Source organism: Carassius auratus, chromosome 7 (genome assembly GCF_003368295.1).
Source record: "Carassius auratus strain Wakin chromosome 7, ASM336829v1, whole genome shotgun sequence".
Lineage (NCBI taxonomy): Eukaryota > Metazoa > Chordata > Actinopteri > Cypriniformes > Cyprinidae > Carassius > Carassius auratus.
In genome coordinates, this window is record NC_039249.1 from 29,066,118 (window position 1) to 29,088,500 (window position 22,383).

At 35.9% G+C, this 22,383-nt stretch overlaps 2 protein-coding genes across 3 annotated transcripts in view; one reads left to right on the top strand and one right to left on the bottom strand.

The window, feature by feature from the left end:
• The window catches only part of usp53a (ubiquitin specific peptidase 53a), a 45,374-nt gene extending 43,224 nt beyond the window's left edge, over positions 1-2,150 (top strand). For both annotated transcript variants that reach the window (XM_026268347.1, XM_026268346.1), the window contains exon 18: positions 1,203-2,150. In XM_026268347.1, coding sequence (XP_026124132.1) covers positions 1,203-1,282 — 80 coding nt within the window. In that variant the 3' untranslated portion in view covers positions 1,283-2,150. The remainder of the gene's footprint in view (positions 1-1,202) is intronic.
• Positions 2,151-2,686: 536 nt separating this feature from the next.
• Positions 2,687-22,383, bottom strand: part of frem1a (Fras1 related extracellular matrix 1a) — a 30,117-nt gene continuing 10,420 nt past the window's right edge. The window contains exons 7-37 of the mRNA XM_026268348.1: positions 21,595-21,703; positions 20,788-20,919; positions 20,351-20,695; positions 19,884-20,026; positions 18,322-18,518; positions 18,105-18,195; positions 17,857-18,024; positions 16,831-17,039; positions 15,639-15,732; positions 15,315-15,567; positions 14,231-14,434; positions 13,881-14,066; positions 13,543-13,739; positions 12,303-12,510; positions 12,027-12,171; positions 11,791-11,932; positions 10,732-10,927; positions 10,310-10,574; positions 8,952-9,369; positions 8,469-8,670; positions 6,838-6,982; positions 6,506-6,635; positions 6,342-6,411; positions 6,055-6,201; positions 5,731-5,933; positions 4,867-4,914; positions 4,569-4,727; positions 4,372-4,488; positions 4,153-4,268; positions 3,936-4,021; positions 2,687-3,206 (exon numbers count right to left, since the gene is read on the bottom strand). Coding sequence (XP_026124133.1) covers positions 3,004-3,206; positions 3,936-4,021; positions 4,153-4,268; positions 4,372-4,488; positions 4,569-4,727; positions 4,867-4,914; positions 5,731-5,933; positions 6,055-6,201; positions 6,342-6,411; positions 6,506-6,635; positions 6,838-6,982; positions 8,469-8,670; positions 8,952-9,369; positions 10,310-10,574; positions 10,732-10,927; positions 11,791-11,932; positions 12,027-12,171; positions 12,303-12,510; positions 13,543-13,739; positions 13,881-14,066; positions 14,231-14,434; positions 15,315-15,567; positions 15,639-15,732; positions 16,831-17,039; positions 17,857-18,024; positions 18,105-18,195; positions 18,322-18,518; positions 19,884-20,026; positions 20,351-20,695; positions 20,788-20,919; positions 21,595-21,703 — 5,328 coding nt within the window. The 3' untranslated portion in view covers positions 2,687-3,003. The remainder of the gene's footprint in view (positions 3,207-3,935; positions 4,022-4,152; positions 4,269-4,371; positions 4,489-4,568; positions 4,728-4,866; positions 4,915-5,730; positions 5,934-6,054; positions 6,202-6,341; positions 6,412-6,505; positions 6,636-6,837; positions 6,983-8,468; positions 8,671-8,951; positions 9,370-10,309; positions 10,575-10,731; positions 10,928-11,790; positions 11,933-12,026; positions 12,172-12,302; positions 12,511-13,542; positions 13,740-13,880; positions 14,067-14,230; positions 14,435-15,314; positions 15,568-15,638; positions 15,733-16,830; positions 17,040-17,856; positions 18,025-18,104; positions 18,196-18,321; positions 18,519-19,883; positions 20,027-20,350; positions 20,696-20,787; positions 20,920-21,594; positions 21,704-22,383) is intronic.

A 22,383-nucleotide genomic window follows, 5' to 3' on the forward strand; every position in this document is an offset into this window, starting at 1 on the left:
ACTAAACAGGGAGGGAGGGCAAAACACTCAACGTTTTGAGAAAAAACAATGTGTTGTGTGACTGCGAGCATTCAGAAAGTCTTCAGAAATCCTCCCCGTCATGTCACGTGGTGGTGGACAGCCAATCACAGTGAATTTAGGTCCTTACATGCACGTATGCTACAAGCTCACACAGACACAGCCGCTCTGCAAAAAAAAAAAAACGCTGCTTGGCTTTTGGAACCGAAATTTGGCACCGAAAGATAATTCATTTTTTGATACTCATAGTATCTAAGTTTTTCGTTCGATACCATAAGGCATCGAAGTTCGGTACCCAGCCCTAGTTGGGTTACCCAATTCTAATGTACAGGTTTGACTACTTCATTAATTTCCATGAGAATAAATCTTAATGTGGATGTGTCACGTTTGAATGGGTCGTACTACGCTGTCTGACAAACTATATTTTTTACAGATTTTATTTTGTTTTGGCAATTATTTTATTATTTTGCCCAGAGAAAATCGTTATGCGATTGTGCAACAGACATGCAGCTCGTTATCTCCCTGCAGTTAATTAATAAACTTTCAGTATCGGCCCTTTTCATGCTATAACCTAAATGCTGATGGCTTTAAAATAATCAAAAATCATCCAATAATATCGGCGGCCGATACACCGGTGATCCATAGTTTCAATACTATTTTTTGTTTGTTAGTTTTTTCTTTCGTTTTGCGAACATTAAACTATACAACTTTGCTTATATATATTATATATATACTTTTTAAAATAGCTTAATAAATAGTTATATATAAACATCTATCATAATCAAATCAGATAATCCAATCATAAATTAATATTAAATGTATATCCATAATATCCACATGCATCCATATATATATATATATATATATATATATATATATATATATATATATATATACACACACACACACACACACACACACACACGTGTGTATACACGCATTGTGTGTGTGTGTTTTATTTTAGTAGTAGTAGCGTCATTATATAGATTTCCAAAAAACTGTTATGTTACATAAATGTTAAAGATTGGGAATAATTTAATGTAATTTTTTCAATTCTGTTGCTATTTATCTTAATTTATAGACACATTCTTGTATTATTGGTGACTCATTTCTAGCACGAGTCTCTTTCCTGATAATACTGTTAAAATGATAACTGTCTGTTCATTTTCATGTTTGTTTTTCAGTTCCTGCTTCCAGTAATAAACCCACTGCTAAATGGAAGCCAGTTGCAGTGAAAGGCCTGGATGAACACGGCTTCCTCTGACAGCAGATCTCACGCAGATATCACAGCCTTCCCCTGAAGATGTGTGTTTGTGTAGTATGCATTCAGACACAGTGCGTGGCAGTATCCCACTTTACATTTGCACATTTTTAAGCCAAAAGAGAACAATATTAAGTAACTTAAAAGACAAAAACACTCCTTAGGCTTTGTATCTTAAGACTAACAAAACTAACAAAAAATGTGTCAGTTTGCCCTAAAATACACCCTGTATATGATTAAGTGCTTTAGTTGGTTTGGAGGGATGTGTTTCTGTTCACTGCTTCTGATTTTTCTCTGTTTTTTTGATTGTTACGGAGGGAGGAGCTGCTAAAAAATTTGATTATATTTTCAGAAGGTGAAGCTGCTAAATGTGAAACCATTCCAGCTTTTTAGTAAGAACTGCTTTTGAACAGCAGAATTAAACTTAATGTTTGATGGCCTTTTTTGTTGGTTTAGGTGTGTGATGATATCTCTCTTTTTTTTTATTATTTAGTCCCTTGTCAGTAATTAAAAAGGGCCGCTTTAAATGTTTTCACCCTTTTATAATGTCAAGATCAGTTTTTCGACCAATGTGCACAGAAATTATGACACTGGAGATTAAATAGTTTGGTCATTTATAAGTAAAAAGTGAAATTTGACATTATTTGGGCACATCGTAATTTTTCTGTACATTGAAGAATTGTTGTACATTGTCTTTATTTGTATGATGTTTTGTATATTGCTCGACAGAACGCTGAATAGTGCCTTATTTTGTATGTAAAGATGGGATAAAGGTGTTTTTATTTGTAAAATGTTACTTTCTAAATTCTTTCATAATATTGAAGATCATTTTGGTTAAGAACTTTTAATAAACTGATTTATTTAAGCATAAGACGGCTGCCCAATTTGTGAATGTTTAGACCACCATTCAGGGAGATTTTAATGCTTTTATAAGAAGTCTCTTCCGCTTCAGTTGCATTTACGGTTTTCTACAGTTTAAAACAGTAATATTATAAAATATTGCTATGATTTGAGGGATAGTTCAACCAAAAATTAATATTTGATGTTCATCTGTTTACCCACAGGGCATCCAGGATGTATTTGACTTTGTTTCTTCAGTCGAACACAAACAGAGACTTTTAACTCAAAGCGTTGGAGTCTGTCAGTCATATAATGGAGGTGAATAGGAATCATGGCTAAAACATACAATAATAAAAATGATACACTGATGGTTAAAGACACAAAACAATCGTTCTGTGCAAGAAACAGAGCTCTATTCATGCATACAATTTTTATTTTTTTATTTTAAGATTTACTTTTTTTCCACAACAACTGTGAGCCTAGAATATTTTTTGGGTGTATATTCAATCTCTGACAATAATTATAAAAAATGTGCACACAAATCATAATGACAGAGCCTCGATTTCAGATGTTGTGTATTGTTTTTTAATTAGAAAAAGCTTATCATGCTAACTCAAGAAATTATACATATAAACATCGCCGCTACAAAATCAAAAACACCCCATATTCCCATAACATACAGTAATAAATACATATATAATACAAATAACATTGCGTAGATCATCACACATGACAGTCGTCTGAGCTCCAGAAGATGTTTTGTGATTAGAAACTGTTAATGTGGCTGTTCTGTTGTTTCTGACCGTGCACGATCACATCATGATCCGTACGTGCACGGAGGAGTAGATGTCGTGTCCTCAGGTTATGTGCAGCTCTGACTGAACTCACATTTTAATGTGACACACGTAGCGGTGGCCCTTTCCTTTCTTACAGTCTCGTATCTGCCACTTGGTCTTCCTCCAGACCAGGACGCACCTCCTCGTTCCCTTCTTCCTGTTTTTAGGAGGGGTCTGCCTCCAGTTGGTGTAAGTGACAGGCTCTCCACCCACCCATTCCCAGCGGCCTTTGCTGTCACGATCATTCAGACCTGTTATTACACCGAGAGCGAGTTCATGTTTAACCCTTTAGAGCCTTTTGACTCACACTTTAGGGTCCAGTTCTTACTATTACATATTACTTTAGCCTCAATAAACTCCTTGCTTGCTGCTTATTAATAGTAAGGTGGTGTAGGTTTAGGTATTGGGTAGCATTAAGGGATCCAAAATAAAAAATAAAGCATTAAAATACAATGTATAAAATTTTTTTTTTTTTTTTTTACTTGCTGGACTGAAGCGACTTAGGTTTAATTGAATATCTGCACTTTAAAAAAATTAATAATTTAAATGCATCAAACATGATTTTCAGGAATGTTTCTTTGCTCATCTGCATTATATTGAATTATGTTTTGCCAACACAATAAAACTAATTCTATAAAAATCATCTGACATATCATTGGCAGATACAGTCTGATATACTGTTAAAAAGATCTGATTGCAAGCATCAGAATTGTATTTTGTTGTGGGTCATATATCAGCATCTACACTAAATCACGTATTTTAGCTCCGTTTGGTCCTCCGAATAAAACTGAGGTGTTCCTTTTGCTTTTTTGAGCTCCATATAATCCAATATCTTACTATATGAGCCATGAAAGCACATATGCAAACTTTCATTTTTAATTTTCACAAATATTTTGTTTGAAGATTCAATCAGCTGTTCTGTTTCAAAACACTGTAATTAAACTGACAGCATAAAATTAAGAAGAAGAAAAAAAGGTTACCGATCCAAAAGGGTTTTCTGTCACTGAAGTCCCACAGCCAGCCCATGACTCCTTTCGACAAAACACTGACCAGGTGTCCATCGTAGCTTGAGGGACAAGTAATGCAAGTAAGACAACTCTGGGGACTTATTTTTTAATTTTTTGAAATATTGGCAAAATAATCGTTTTAATTATGCACACATTCACTATTATTTATCTAGCGTTTGCTCTGTCTGACCTCTCTCTGCAGGCCCGCGCCGCAGCGCTCCACGTGGCTTTGCGCTCGGCGCTCAGTATGTAACAGTAGTCGTTGTGATACGTCCATCCTGGAGGACACTTCTGTGCTTTCACAGTCTAGATGAGCGCAGAAAAGACCAGAAAACATTCAAATCATCTCGTGATATCCTGAAACCGAAGGGCATCATGTCATCATATGAAATACTGCGGTGTTAACAACCTCGTTATTCGGGGTCCAGGGCCTCCAGGAGTCCCCGTTACAGCGGAGCAGCTGAGCCGAGCTGTCGTTATAATGCAGAAAGCCAGTGAGCTCTGGGGTGCAGGGTTTGGTGGACGGCTGGGGAGAGGTACAAGCAAACATGCAGGTTTGTTTGCAACATATAACTGTAAGTGAATCGGACCTTTTCATACTCTCACCTGAGTCACAACAGGCTGTGCAGCAGCTCTGGTGTTCGTGTGCGGGACGGTCCTGGCGTGAGGAGGGCGCTGCTGCCCCCAGCTGGTCACCTGTGTCTTTCGGTCAGACCCCGAGTCTGCGCGGTCCTCCTCGACCGCCATCGATACAATACCGTGATACTGTAAGTGATTAGTAATATTAATGTCAATTAAGGGAATTTTTTTGAGATTTTATATAACAAATGGTTACAAAAAATTAAGATTAAAAATGTTTTTGGTCCCAGCTGCTCAATTGCCATTATGTTTTTGTTCTGCTTACTTTGTAAATGATGTCAGATCCGTGACGAACGATTTCAGAGGGCTGAACCTGCGGATGAAAGTTCACCTTGTTATCATGAAAACTATTGGATAAAAAAAATGTTTTGTTAAATTAAAATAAACAAATACAAAATAATTCAAAATATTAAAAAATGTGCAATAACATTTTGATTAAATATTTTTTAGCAACTCACTGAAACTACATAAGCTGAAGTGTTAAAATAACTAAAATTAAAATTGAAATAAAAATGATTATAGTTGTAAGTTCTTAAAACTTAAACCACTAAAATGTGGAATTTAAAACAAAAATTTAAAGGAAAACTAATAAAAGCTATATTTTTATATAATTAAAAATATATAAATATATATATATATATATATAAATAAAAAAAAAATATATATATATATATAAACTTCAACAACTATTCAAAAGTCAATTATATTTATTATATATATATATATATATATATATATATATATATATATATATATATATATATATATATATATATATATATATATATATATAGTAAACTAAAAAAGTTTTAACTTAGGATTAGGCTGTAATAAAAAAATTATATATATATATATATATATATATATATATATATATATATATATATATATATATATATTACATTAAAATACACTAACAAATAACTTAAGTAATAAAATGACTAAAACAGAAATTACAATGAATTAAAATTTGAAATATTAAAAGGGAATAAAAATGCCAAAAGCACATGACTTAATTCTAAAGCTTAAAACGAAAACTGAAAATATACATATAACATCAAATCCATCCAGCATCATCATAATAAATGCTGTAATAGTATAAACATAATACTAGTTTGTGTTGACAAACCACTTTCCCGTTCCCAGTGACTCGGAGTCTTTTCTTTGTAGCAGTGGGAGCTTGAGCTATTATATCCCCGTCTCCTCTGATGTAGCTCTGAGAGAAGGGTAGAGTCTCCACCTGGATGGAGCCGTGTGGAGGGTACGGTCCCGAATCCACCTCTCGGCCCTGAAGACCAGTGTCTGCTCTGAACCGGCTCTCTCTGCACTGCCCTTTACAAACAGCCAACAAATCATCTTACTACACACATAGCCTGTCACATTTCACTCTTTGGAAATAGTATGATTTTTGCTCTTTTGGTTAAAGGAGTAGTTCTGGACAACATTCACTAACCATTTGTGTCCTTTATGAAGATGGTGGCTTGTGAGTTGTCTTTAAGCGCTGCACCCACAGGAGAGACCAAATTAACCTCAAATTTCTCATCAGCTTCCTCTAGAGAATCCTGAACGATCTCTACTTTCCATACTCGACTGACAACCCCTAGAAACAGACACCGTTGAAGTTCTGTTAGCATTGATTTAGGTTTTGAATTACCCTCTGTATTACATCTCAGTTCGTTCTTTATTTGTATACACAGGTTATATTCCTACAATAAATCCCCATGTTGGATTACAAATGACCTGGGTCAAACTGAATCAGAGATGAAGCCGGTATAAAGTCTTTTCCAGCAGATGCTGTTAGTTCTTTCACCTGTGGAAAATTAAAAATGCATAATGAAATAATTTATTCTTCTTCACAAAAGAATCAAAAGCAACCAAATACACCATAACAAATAAAGCTATACCTGTACAGTCACATAAGATGAGTCTTGCACATTTCCCTTCCTCTGGATGGTCAGTGAGACTGACCCTTGACTCTCACATATTACATACTCAGTCCTGGTCAGCTGCACACTGGCCCAGCTGAACTCCAGTCTGACAGAGAGAATAACATCACACATCCTAACATACACAAACAACATGTAATGCAAGTGTGTGGGTGGTGGTGTAGTGCGTCATTAAAACATTAAGAAAACGTATTGCTACTAGAAATGGTGCTTTATGGATTAAATAAAAAAAAAACTTTCACTAATCCTGCAAGTAAACCAAATCAGAGCACTTAAAGCGGAGGGTTTACTTGTGAGAGGCTCCGGTGTTTCCCAGCGCATCAGAAACAGTGAACTCCAGACTGTCAGTTAAAGCATCCAGAGCAGAGTTTATGATGTAGACAATATTCCTTCTGTTCAGATCCTTCTGAGAGAAACGCTGCCTCACAAACTCACCTACAAACAAAGAGGTTACATCATGTGAGTACATTAACACAGACAGAAAGACAGACAGACAGATATACAGACAGACAGATATACAGACAGACAGACAGACAGACATATATACAGACAGACAGATAGACAGACAGACAGGCAGATATATAGACAGACAGACAGACAAACAGACAGACATATATACAGACAGACAGATAGACAGACAGACAGACAGGCAGATATACAGACAGACAGACAGACAAACAGACAGACATATATACAGACAGACAGATAGACAGACAGACAGGCAGATATACAGACAGACAGACAGACAAACAGACAGACATATATACAGACAGACAGATAGACAGACAGACAGGCAGATATATAGACAGACAGACAGACAGACAAACAGACAGACATATATACAGACAGACAGATAGACAGACAGACAGGCAGATATACAGACAGACAGACAGACAGATATACAGACAAACAGACAGACATATATACAGACAGACAGATAGACAGACAGACAGGCAGATATACAGACAGACAGATATACAGACAGATAGACAGATAGACAGATATACAGACAGATTGACAGGCAGACAGATATACAGACAGACAGATATACAGACAGATTGACAGGCAGACAGATATACAGACAGGCAGATATACAGACAGACAGACAGACAGATATACAGACAAACAGACAGACATATATACAGACAGACAGATAGACAGACAGACAGGCAGATATATAGACAGACAGACAGACAGACAAACAGACAGACATATATACAGACAGACAGATAGACAGACAGACAGACAGGCAGATATACAGACAGACAGACAGACAGACAGATATACAGACAGATAGACAGATATATAGACAGATAGACAGACAGACAGATATACAGACAGACATATATACAGACAGACAAACAGACAGACAGACAGATAGACAGACAGACAGGCAGATATACAGACAGACAGACAGACAGATATACAGACAGATAGACAGATATACAGACAGATTGACAGGCAGACAGATATACAGACAGACAGATATACAGACAGATTGACAGGCAGACAGATATACAGACAGACAGATATACAGACAGATAGACAGACAGACAGACAGACAGACAGATAGACAGACAGACAAACAGATTGTGTAAAGTTATGGCATAATGGTTAGAGATTCTGACTTGTAATCCAAAGGCAGGAATTGTAGGTGGGAGTGAATGTACACCCTTAATACCATGACTGAGGTGTCCTTGAGCAAGGCACTGAACCCCAAACTGCTCCCCGGGTGCCGCAGCATAAATGGCTGCCCTCTGCTCCGTGTGTGTGTTCACGGTGTGTGTGAGTTCACTGCTGTGTGTGTGCACTTTGGATGGGTAAAATGTGGAGCATGAATTCTGAGTATGGGTCACCATACTTGGCTGTGCGTCACTTTCACTTTCAGATAGTTAACTACATAGACAGACAGATCTCTCACCACTTGTATAATTTTCCAGATACCCAAAGTACGGCACTCTGAGGATGTGATAGATCAGATCGGCATCCGCTGAGTTCAGATCCTGAGCCTTGAGCTCTCTGGAGGAAATGAAGATCCCATAACGACCATCTTTGAGGAGCTCCACTTTCCACAGTGTTTCCAGCACTGCTATCTGCGGAGCGGCGCAGTCAAGAGCTTCAATCTATGGAAGACACACAATCACTGTCGTATCAAAAGATGATTACAGGGCAAGAGCTCAAACTGGAGGATAAGCATTATCATCATCATATTGCCCAGCACAAAAACTTGCTCTGCGTTTAATCACTAAAGCACATACAAAACAGTAAAAACTTCCTGTAAAGCTGTATTGTGAAAAGTGCTATACAGATACATTTTACTTGACTTGATATCTGTTGAATACACATTTTTTAAATTATAAAATCCCTAAAAACAGGTACAACAACAAAAAAATATTTAACTAACTTGCAGTGTGAAGAAGATGGGCTCTGTATGCACTTTTCCATCCAGCAGGAAGCCTCTCTCGGTGCTATCGGAGGCTGTGAATCTGAAGCGATCGATCTGAGAAGCTCCTCCAGTGTGTTTGTATGTAACATCCAGATCCTGAATATTCTGCTGGGTGAAGTTACTGCCAGCGAGCAGTGGCCGTCCCTTCAGGAGCAGCAGACCATACTGAGGAGGCTGCAGCACGCTGAAGCTCAAGGCAGTGTGTGGGCTGTCAGGGTCAGACAGGAACAAGGCATCAGGGCTCAAAGTCATGCTGGAGCCCTGAGGAACCCGCAGACCGGTGTTACGCACTAGTGTGGGCAGAACCTTATCAGTCATCTCCACTACGATCTCCAGGGTCCCGTTGCGGGTTGATATGCCATTGCTGACCACAAACCTATGGATAATGTAGACATATGGACATCATGAGTAAAGACAAAACAAGTCAATAAGCCTTATTTACAGGCATTCAATAATGCATAGGTACCAAACAAAAAAAATATATATATATATACACACATAGAGAGAGAAATCAGAAAACTATAAAAAAAAATAGGCGAGTAAAGACTTGTTAAAATTTATCTCACATATTGGTCATATTTTACCCCTAAATAAATAAACAAATATAAAAAATTAAAAAGTAAGAAATCTTACCTTTCAAATAGAAACAATTAGCATATTATATCATATTACAAGTGTCATATTACATGAAAGTTACTGTACTGACGATTTGTGTGTAAAATTTGCAAATTAATTAATGCTCACAAAACAGGCTAATATATTAGAAATATTACTAAATATTTCTAAAATATATTATAATATATTATTAAAATTTTACTTTGCAAAAAGAAAGTGAAATAACACTGTAAAAGTTCATATATTTTTATTTTATTTTTTATATATAAAATAATACATAAAGAAAAACACAAATTGTCATATAATGTAAATATTACATTACTATTATCTTAATAATTAATTATAATGAATAAAATGTGAAATTCCTAAACAGGCTTCATTTCTTTTTTATATGCTAGAAATATTATGTAATAAAATAATTTAACTAATGAACATACAAATTTGAATGTGCAAAAAGAAAGCAAAGCAACACCTAGGAAAAAAAGGGTGCAAAAAGTGTATATATTTATATACTTTTGAATATATATTATATAAAATCCATTAATAATAGATTAACATTTAATAATGAATTATCATGAATATAATGTAATAGGCTTTACTTTCTTTAAATATTACAAATCTTGTTTTTTATTATTTAAGTTTGATTTTAGAGTGAAATCTTAATTAATATCTAACACAATGTCCTTGCATGAGGTCCTTACCGCAGGGTCTCTTTAGGTGAAGTGGCTCTGTTGTCATGTACGTAACACACCAGGTTTGCTGCTACGTCCAGCTGACTGAACGACTGGATCTGCACCCCGCTGTGTTTGATGTACTCCACGTGTCCATGTGCTGGAGGTACGCTGATGACGTACAGAAGCTCCTCCGGCTTGTCAGTGCCGTCTACAGCCAGCAAGACATCTGTGGTGAGGATCACACGCTCCCCACGACTCGTCCTCACGGGCTTCACCAACAATGCTATTTCTCCTGGACAGAAGAAATTATGCATAATTTGCTGCTAACTCTAGGAATATAGTATGCATATCATCAGGAAAATACGTTCATATCAGTTACTTTTAATGTAGGGATTACTCATACATTAATCGTAAATTTCACAAACGGTTACAAAGAAGCAGAAGCCCACCTTTCTCCAGCTCTTTGACCGTGATGTGGAAGTGCTGCGCAGGAGAGCGGTTCTTGCCGTCGAACACATGGAAGACAAAGAAGTCAGCAGCGCCGGCTCCGGGATGACCGGTGTGAAGGTAACGCAACAGGTTCATCTCCAAAACCTGCTGAGAGCAGTTCATCCCTGCTGATACAGACACCCAGTCTGTGCCCACCTGAGGAACAGCAGACCACCAGCGTGTCAGTGGCTTAAAGGAACAGTTCACCCAGAAATTTAAATATTCTCAGACCATTCAAGATGTAGATGATAAGTTTCTCCAAATCTGTTCGTATGAAGTAACCAACTCATTTAATCTCTTGCTCACCAATGCATGCTCTGCAGTGAATGGGTGCCGTCAGAATGAGAGTCCAAACAGCTGCTAAAAACATCACAATATTCCACACCGCTCCAGTCCATCAGTTTACATCTTGTGAAGTGGAAAGCTCCATTATTAACGTTGCTTCTGGCCAAAATATGAGTCCATCATGTTTTTATCATCTGTTTGGACTCTCATTCTGATGGCACCCATTGATTTTAGAATCTGGCATCTCTACCAAAGAAGAAAGAAACTCATCTACAGTTTGGACGGATTGCGAATGAGTAAATTTTCTGCAAATTTTTGGGTGAACTATTCCTTTAAGGTGCATTCACACCAATGACAATTTCTATAATAAAGATAAAGTTGCATTATTTATTCTACACCACACCACAATTATGATGATAATGACACAACTGAAATCACTTGAACATAAAAACATACAAATCTACTCGAATCCGTGAGCTTAAGCATTAAAAGCAGGAGTTGACATAACCGCAATGTGTGTTCATAATAAAACACAACCATATTTTCTTAGTGTAAAGAACATTTTTCTGCTGTAAAGAACCTTTTGTGCACTGGAAAGGTTCAATGGATGTTAAACGTTCTTCATGGAACCACAGAATCCAAAAAGAACCTTTATTTTTAAGAGAGGTATTATGATACACATTGTTCCTTTTAAGGTGTAAACAAAGTAAATCTGATGTTTTCAGTAGACTGACCTTCATCTGAATGACACCATGATTCGGGACGCTCTCGAACACATAGATGATGTCCGAGGACGGAGTGTCTTTGTCGTGAGCGCTGAGCACAGCACTGGAGATCAGGCTGGACTCCCCAGCCTCCATCTCAATCCCACTGTTCCTGTGTTTTTCCAAAGAGATTTACCACTTAAACGAATGTATTAATGGCTAACATTAGAAGACGATTTACTGCAATGGCATTAATGTGCAGTTACCGTATAATCTGCGGTTCCTCATCATTGACAGGCAGTACTTTGACTCGCACGTGTTTCTGGAGCTGGTGTTTCCCATCGGAGAGCTGAACAATAAATCCATCCTGCTCACTCTCAGAGTCATCGTGCACGTACATCAGAGTCATGCCTGAGGACAGACCTTATTATTAATATATGCTACTAACTGAACAATAAAAGACACATCAAACTACTGTTTTTACTGTAGACCACACAGTTTGGACTTGGAGGGGGGATTGGCGTAAAAGTCTTTTTTTGTACCGTTCCTGAGGTCGTCTATGGTGAAGTGCTCCACAGGGGTCTCAGATCCACGCTTGTGAAGTGTGACATCATTGCCGTGTGGCACGCTCATGATGGAGCCGTGCTGAGGCTGCTGGACGATGCTGAACATTAAACGCTCTCTGGGAACGTCAAGGTCCACCGCACTGATTACAGATGAGTCCAGCTCTTTCATGTCTCCCTCCCGAACCTTAAAGACAAAACCCTGGTCATCACAGCTGAACTGACTTCAGAAAAGTTTCTTTATACAGACAGACTATGCCAAATATACTGTATAAACCTAATCACTTATTTGGCTGTTATAAACCCAGCTAATAAAATATGATCTAAGAACGATTTGCTAACGTTCCTATTATGTTAAAAATAAAACATTTCTGAATGTTGTCTGAACATTTTTTAAATGCTTTAAAACTTTTTTCTTGGTTATGCAAATGTAAATGGAACATTCAATTTGATAATTTTGTAAAACATTATGAGAACATTACTTTTGAATATCCTCTGAACTTTCTGAAACAAGTAAAACTCTTAAAAAAAACATCAGACGGACATCGAAGTAAATTGTTACAGAAAAAAAAGTTTCATGAACATAATAAAGTATAAATTATTTTTAGCACATGTGTATTTGTAGCAATAACCAAATTATCAATTTTTCTTTAATGACAAAAATTCTTAGGATATTAAGTAAAGATCATGTTCCATGAAGATATTTGGTAAATTTCCTACTGTATATATATATATAAAAAGCTCATTTTTGATTAGTAATATGCATTGCTAAGAACTTCATTTGGACAGATTTAGGGGTGATTTTCTCAATATTTGGATTTTTTGGCCCCCTCAGATTCCAGATTTTCAAATATTTGTATCTCAGCCAAATACTGTCCGATCCTAACAAACCATACATCAATGGAAAGCTTATTAAATCAGCTTTCAGATCACATATACATCTTTAAAAAATCTTATGACTGGTTTTGTGGTCCTTGGTCACATTTAAAAAAAAAAACTTAAAACATTATACACGAACATCCAACAAAAACAAAAAAGGTTTCGTGAACAATGTATACATAATGTTTGTTTTAGCTCATGTTTGGAGAACATTATTACAGACCAGACAACCTTTGAATGAACATTCCATTAACGTGTCTTCAAAAAGAGAACAGAATGTTAAACCAGTGTTCTAAGAACATTCCCTGTCATCCGGTTACGAGATTACTCTCTGACTGACCGTGAAGTTTCTGGCCAGGAATTCTGGAATCTCGTCATTGGTTGGATGGATGATGATGTAAAACGGGACTGAAGAGGACTGCTGTTTCCCGTCGGACACATGCAGCATGAGCTGGTCGCTGGTGGGCTCCATCCTCTGGTGTCTAGACTGGACATAGTTAATGTGTCCATTCAACACGTCCCTGTAAGTGAAAGAGGCTGAACAAGGAAACACAACGCTATCAGTGCTGGGTAGATTACTTTACTGATGTATTCTGACTACTCTTAGATCATTTTAGGGTACTTTTATCAATCTAACTTGTTTGGAGCAGCTTTTAGATTGAGTGAAATGTGACTCACTGATACTGATGCCCATGTTGCTCTTCTCAAATCCTGGACTGGGCAGGACGTTTTCTATGTATCCAAACTGTGGCGGAGTGACCAGAATGAGGTTAAGGTCCTCTGGAGCAGAGTCCTGGTCTTCAACTCTCAGATGGGTGACCGTGATGGAGGCTGACCCTCCCTCATCCACCATAAACACCTCTCCTGATGTGAGAAAAGATGCTTGATGGACTCTAGCATGTAAACAATGAGTAGCAAACGCTAAAATGTGTCTTTTGAAAAGAAGTGCAAAAAGAAGTACTTAATTAAAATAAAAGGCCACTTACAACATGATATTCTAACATCAGAAAGAAAAATGTTCCAATTACCGACAGCTATAGCTGGTGGTTGGTTGTTCACGGGATAAACGGTGATATTAAGGTCGTAGACAGGCAGGGCGTTCTGTACTTCAGGTGGCTGTGCGTTGAATACAGGGGCTCTGTTACTGCAACAGGAAGGAACTGGCCCTGATTCTCCATCAGAGATCACAAACGTAACGACGTCATGACGTGGCTGCAGCCCAATCTCTTGTCCTTGAGTGTATATCAATTAAGATCCATATCAATTTGTTATTTAATAAGTATATTTAAAAAAACAAAAAACTGCACATAATGTAATGTTAATGAAATAAAATGCAGCTTAAGTGTACTTAAAGAGAATAGACTTTCATGAATACACTTAAGAACACTTTTTATAATAAAATAAAAAATTAAATAAAAGTCACTTTAAAGTACATTTCAAATAATTTTTTTAAAGATATTTTTTTAAAGAAATACATGTATGATGACATACACTTTAAAAAATATACTGTAAAAAAACCGGCACCTGTGGTTGCCAAAATTATACCGTAGAAAATACGGTAACACTGTTTCAGGATTAACGGTTTTATACCGTTAAAAATACACTAACACAGTTTTAGGTTTAACGGTTGTATACCGTAAAAAATACGGTAACACAGTTTTAGGCTTTATACCGTAAAAAATACGTTAACACTGTTTTAGGCTTAACAGTTTTATACCGTAAAAAATATGGTAACACTGTTTAAGTTTTAATGGTTTTACCTTAAATTTACAGTTTAATACCGTAATTTAACAAATATAATATTAATATACCAACTTATTGAAGTACTGAAATCTGTTTTATTCCTTTGTAATACACTGGTAACCACCAAAAGCAGTTTATTTACCGGTTAACCATTTAACAGGTTTGTACTGTAGCATTATGTTAAAATCAGTTATTTTTTCCAGTGTACAGTAATAAAGCACTTGTAAAGGTATTCTATACTTCATTTAGAGCATTAACACTTGTTTTGAAAGTATGCTTAAGTGTACTTTATTTTCAAAAGCGTTGGTCAAAATATGATTGGATATTAGATGATACAGAAACAATCCAGTGCCATTATTCTCACATCACCTGTGTGTCTGTAGGAAATGAAGCCTGCCGTTACATCCGCTTGAATGAAGCGGTCCACGATGATGCCGTTTCTTTGAACCACCCCGTGATATGGTTGTCGGGCGATCATATACATCAGTGTGCTGTCTTCACTGTCAGGATCAGTGGCACAGATGTACTCTATGGTGATCAGCACTTCCTGTCCCTCGGCACAGACTAAAACGGGCTTCAATCCTGGCACGAGGACTGGCACCTCATCGTTGACTAGTGTCACCTGTCCAACAGGGGTTTGTTAGATGTCTTCACGTGTTGATAAAAAATAAATGCTAAATAAATCTTCATTACCTTGACATGTAGTACAAAGTCAGCAGTATTTATCCCATCCGTGGCAATGAACTTAATATTATCATGTTCTGTCTCAGAACTGTCGTGGCGATATCTGTTGAGACAAAAGAGTCACATAGAGGAAAAGAACCAGCAAAGTGGAGTTTAACTTAAAGGATAGTTCACCCAAAAATGAAAATTCTGTCATACTTTACTCACCTGCATGTTACTCCAAACCTGTATAAGTTCTTCTTCTTCAAAAAAAAAAATAAAATAATAATAATAATATAATATATATATTTATGGGTGAACTATCCCTTTAAAGCAAGACCCCCTCCAGGTGAATTGGGTAATAAAAAATAACCAATAGAAATCACTAGAAAATAATCCCAGTGGATTGATTATAACAATTGTATAATTTCTTTTTTTGTTAGTTTTCTTGAATTATGTTTAAATATAAAAACTCGTTATCTAATTAAGTATGCTGTAATTTACATAATTTTTTAGAAATCTGAACATTGGAAAAGGTCAGTTTTCAAAATTAATTTTGTTAACATGTGTGACCCTGGAGCACAAAACCAATCATAAGTAGCACATGTGTATTTGTAGCAATAGCCATTAAATACATTGTATGGGTCAAAAAAGGAGATTTTTTTATGCCAAAAATAATAAGGATATTAATTAAAGATCATGTTTCATGAAGATATTTTGTAAACTTCCTCCTATAAATATATCAAAACTTAATTTTTGATCAGTAATATGCATTGCTAAGAACTTCATTTGGACAACTTTAAAGGCGATTTTCTCAGTATTTTGATTTTGTTTTGCACCCTCAGATTCCAGATTTTCAAATAGTTGTATCTCAGCCAAATATTGTCCGATCCTAACAAACCATGCAGCAATGAAAGCTTTCCATAAATCTCAATTACGACTAAAATACTGTCCACAGCCTGAAAACAAAAATCACCATGTTTTCAGGAATACAGAAAATATATAAAACTATAAGATTTTATGCATTAAAAAAAATTGTGGCCTTATGTTTTATGATTGAAATATACAAATAGATAAAGTGTATTTCAATAAACTCTTAAAATTGCATTTTGGATGTTTTCTTTATAATAGTCTGAAACAAAACCATGATTTTGTCTGAAGTATCTTGCCTACAAGATCGTTTACAGTAAACCCAAACAAACTGTGAGGAACCACATCTGACCTAACTTTTAGGCTTTTCAGATCCCTGACTGTGAAAGTCTGGCCTGGACTCATGGCTGTGCCGTCCAGGTAAATGCTGCCATGCTGGGGTCCGGTCTTCAGCTCCACGTGCAGAGAGTCCTGTAGAGAGTCCTGGTCTGACAGACGCATGTGGTCTTCACTCACCCAGCTCTCTCCACCTTCATCCACCATCAGTGGCTTCACACGCACCTACAGATGACAAGAAACACATCCAGCACTCCACCAGCACTTGTGTTTGTATACCACTGAGATCTAAGGATAATAAAGTGCTAGTTTAGAAAATAGGTGAGTAGCAAAACATGTATCATCAGCATCATGCTAATAGTAAAACCATTCATAATAACTTTGATTAAATATATGAAAACTAACCTAATATATAAAATTATATTAAAACAGTGACAACATAAGGTGTTCTGAAAACTTAAACTCATTTTAGTTCAGCTAGTTGCAACATTTCCCATTTTCATTTATTTTTCATTGATAGTTGTAATACTAAAATAACTAATTAAAATAAACTAAAAATTAAAATGTATGAAAAAGAAAAAAAAAAGAATATAAATGGCAAAAACATATTTTTGTTATCCTTCATTCCAATTAATATCAATCAAACTGGAGTTGGGTTGTTTTGATTAAACGATAATAACTAAAAAATATATACTGTGCATATACTAACTAACACAATACAAAAATCTGTTTTTGCAAATAAACTCTTAGTTTATTTTTATATCAAAATATCAATATATTGACATTCATAGTTTCATAGTTTTTTTTTTTTCATTTCAGCAGAAGTAAAAGAAATACCTTAAGATGGCTTTGAATATTTAATAATAAGTGCCTTGCAGTCAAAAAGGTTGAGAACCGCTACGGTGATATTCTAGTCCATTATTAATGTCCATACCATGAATATCAGATATTCACAGATATTCAAAAGTCTCCTCGATTAGCACCACTAGCAAGCCCTATAATGATTGTCTGTTCTGGTTTGGGTCGATGAGGGCTGCTGTACCTCTGGTGCCAGGTTATCCTCCGGCAGAACCGTGATGTTGAAGCAGATTCCAGCGGTCGTGCTGCCTTGCTGATTGGTCACTGACAGGACAAACTGGATGTGCTGAGGGAACGGTCCAATGTCCAGGATGGGGGGCATGTAAGCAACCTTCATGAAGTTGACCGCATGCTACAAAGAGAGGATCGTGTACAGCTTCAGACACTTCTGGAAAATAAAACATCTAACCCTAGTTCAGACTGAGTATTTACCTGAGTGAAAAGTCTCAGCATTGGAGCATTTGGGTCCTTGGTAAATTTTGGGATGCTATCAACCAGAAACAACCTTCCTGCATCAGAGCCACTGAAAAAATGAAAACATATAACTCATACACGTCACATTGTAAGATGCAGGTAACAGTTTGAAATCAATAGCATCCTGTGGACTGCAAGGGATTCTTACAGTATGCAGAGTAGTTTTATTTCGTACCTATAGGTGGTGCTGTAGAAAGGAGGGGTGGTGACGGTGTACGTGAGCTCACTATCTGGAGACTCCAGATCCACAAAGTGCAGCTGCTGCTTGGTCAAGTAGATGACATCTGTCTCATTGAGCACCAAGTGCCTGGTCACACCCGGGGCTTCCCGTGGAGGCTGATCAGGGACTGGCTGGATCTCTATCACAACCACCTGCAAAGATCACCTGCTTAGTGAAGAACCAGACGTGTCCAGTTTTCAAAGTTTATTTTCACCTAAAATATAACATTTATAAACCGTTTATTGCTTACTATTCTAAGAACGTTAAAATGTATCGTTTTCTTCTTGTGATTATAACGTTATTTAAAGGTTACAAACATGTTTCTGACAGCATTCTTCCGACTTTATTTTCACCTAAAATATAACATTATTTAACCATGTATTGCTTATTATTTTAAGAACATTAAAATGTATGGTGTTTTTGTTGTGATTATAACGTTATTTATTAAGGGTTACAAACATGTTTCTGACAACATTCTACAAACTTTATTTTCATCTAAAATACAACGTTATTTGACTGTTTATTATTTATAGTCTAATAACGTTAAAATATCAGCTTTTTGCCATGATAATATTTTTTTTAAAGATTCCAAAAATGTTCCTTACAATGTTGTACTTACTTTATTTATACTTTAATGTTCCTTAGAATGTAGTAGAAGGAAATTAGAATGTTGTACTTTATTTTCACCTAAAACATAACATTATTTAACAGTTTATTTCTTCTAAGAACGATGAAATGTATAGTTTTCATGTTGTGATTATAACGTTATTTAAAGGTTACAAACATGTTTCTTAAACCTTTGTACTAACTTTATTTTCACCTAAACATAATATTATTTAAAGCATACAAACATGTTTCTGACAACATTCTTCCAACTTTATTTTTACCTCAAATATAACATTATTTAGATGTTTATTGATTAATATTCTAAAAACGTTGAAATGTAGTCTTCCTGTTGGGATTATAAAGTTATTTAGTAAAGGTTACAACATGTTTCCGACAACGTTCTACGAACTTTATTTTAACCTAAAATACGTTATTTGACTCTTTATTTTTAATAGCCCAAGAAAGTTAAAATGTTACATTTTTTTGCCGTGATAATAAAGTTTTTTAAAGATTGCAAAAATTATTCTTACAATGTTCTACAAACTTCATTCTCACTTAAAATGTTATTTTTTATGCTTATTTTTAATATTCTAAGAACGTTAAAATGTCATGATCATGTTATTTAGAGGTTACAAAAACATTTCTTAGAACGTTCTTCAAGTACAAATAACATCACAAGGATGTTCCGAAAATGCTGTTCTAAGAATGTATTCTCTCAACGTTATGACAACGTATATCAAATATTAATAAGGTTATAAGAACGTTCTATAAACATTAGTTTAGGAATGTTTTGTGCAAAAATTTCTATAACTTTTTTAAAAACGTGAAGTGAAAGTTGTAGGTTGTTCTCTGTTGGCTGGGAGGAATGTTAGAGATATTGCATCAATCGATGGATGATATCCAGAAATTACCTGAGGCTCTGAGAGATTGGGAGGGTCATGAAAGTCAGAGAGCACCACCTCAAAAGAGTCATCAAACACCTCACCGCCTGAATGTTGATAGTAGATGATGGAGTGGAAGAGGTCCTTCTGAAGAAAACGGGTCACTGGATATCCTGCACAAATATAAAGGAGTATTTAAAGGACGCCTGAGGAAACTGAATTACACTCTTAAAAATAAAGGTGCCTCATGATGCCATAGAAGAGCTTTTTATTTGTCACAATGGTTCTATAAAGAACCTTTAACATCTTTGTGGCAAAATAAGGTTTTTCAGATTATAAAAAGGCTCTTTAAAGAAGCTTTGACTAATGGTTCTTTGTGGAAAGCAAATCGGTTCTTCTATGACATCGCTGTGAAGAACCTTTGAAGCACCTTTATTTTTTGGGAGTTTAAAAATTTAATCAATGCAGTTAAGCTTTCCCTTCAATGCTTTCCTTACCTGTGATGCCAGGACCAGGCATCTTCATGATCTCGCCTGCTTCTGGAGATCTGGTGATGTTGAACATGATGTAGTCATCACTAGAGTCCAAATCACAGGCTTGCAAGATAGATCCTCTCAGAAGAGCCGTCTGGCCCTCAGACAGCTCCAGCACCATATTGGTAATGAGGAAGGGGGGGCTGTCATCTTTGGGCAGGATGTTGATGGGAAACTTGTGTCTGGTTTGATGCAAGCCATCAGTAATGCGGAAGACGATGTAATCTTTAGTCGTGTCGCTGTCATCGTGGTGGTAGCGAACCGCGCCGTCCTTTATATCCTTCACAGTGAACATGAAACCTTTTCCACCTTACATACAGATAAACATACAGTGATAGTGAAACGGTTTAGTGATATGACTGAAAGATGAATTTATCAGGAACAGTCATCTGCATGTGTACCTCTAACCGTTAGTCTCCCGTGCTGCAGGCCGTCCACAGTGATGATCTTCACTGCACTCAGGTTGTCATTATCCACAATCTGAAACTGATCCCATGTGATTGGACGAGACTGACCTTCCAGCAGACTGAGGCCTATTAATACGATAACATTTAGAATAATTTATGAATATTTTATAAAATGAATGAATGATTGAATGAAGCATTTATATAGCCCATTTTTGTACACCCAAAGCACTTTACAATCATCATATGTGAGGCCTGCTATAGTAGGGGTTAAGTGTATATTTATTTATATATTTATTTATATTATATTTATATGTCATTTCATAATTCTATTTGTCTTCGAAATATGGATAAAGTGCACTGCTAAATGTAATGACAAGCATTTATTGTAGTTTGTTAGTCAACACATAAAAATAAGTGCAATTCTTTAAAGGGTGACAAATTAATGATTTAAAATGTACTTTAAAATTGGCATTAAAAACACACACTGTGTTAAAAGCAGTCATAAAAGTGTCTTACTTTAAATGCACACGCTGTAAGTGGCCAGTTATTTCCTTAAATATTATAAGTATTAAGTACAGTTTTTTTTAAGAATTGAAGTACACTACAAGCAATCATTCTACATAGTGAAGCACACTACAGAGGCATGCTTTTCAGGGTAACTTAATAGTGGCACAAAGTAATCAGAGATGACACAAGTGGAGTTTTTTTCTTTTCCAAATATTAAAAATAATAATTTTTACACCCAAGATTAAAAGTTGTGTTTATTGTATACTGCATATGAAAAGGATGCACAATACAGACCCATGTTCCATGATACTCGTGGCGCATTGGTATCAGCTGTCCTGATTGACACGTGAACAATCACAGGCTGGCTTTTCTCAAAGTAGAAATCATGCACTTCAAACTCCACCTAGTAGAAATTAAACTTCTGTTTAATGTTCATGCTAGTCCAGTTCCCCTTGTGAAAAAGAAGTGTGCTTAATTGTATTGAATATGCATTTGTGTCCTTGTGTATTTGTGTACAGATTTACAAGTATAATTTTGAAAACCTGTACTTATAATATAATAATGAAATAATGAAAAAAAAAGTGTACTTAAGATGAGTACTCTTTCATTACTATGTTTTTTTATTTTTTAAAAGCACTCTTAATGTCCAACTGCAATTAAAACAAGTTTCAATTATAACAACATTTTCATTTCATTGTAAATAACATGCAATTAAATGTTGAAAATATTTCATTCAGTTCACACTTAAGTATATTCCTTTAAAGTTAATTACTGTATTTCCATGCTTTTTAATCAACCTGTCCTCCAACCAATACGCTCGTATAGGTCGTTTGTCCAAATCACTGAAATACGACCCATCAGAACCTTTCGGCAAAAAGTCATTTTCATATTAATGTTTTGTACTCTTTTATTTGCACTATGATTTGTGTTTCGTGTAGCTCAGTTGGTAGATTGTTGCGTTATACCTTAATATGTAATCATGCTATCATGGGTTCGATCCCAGGGAGCGTATGTGCGCGAAAATGTATATGCTCAATAAATCATAATTTAGCATGATTTCTGTGAGGGTTAGATTTAGGGGTG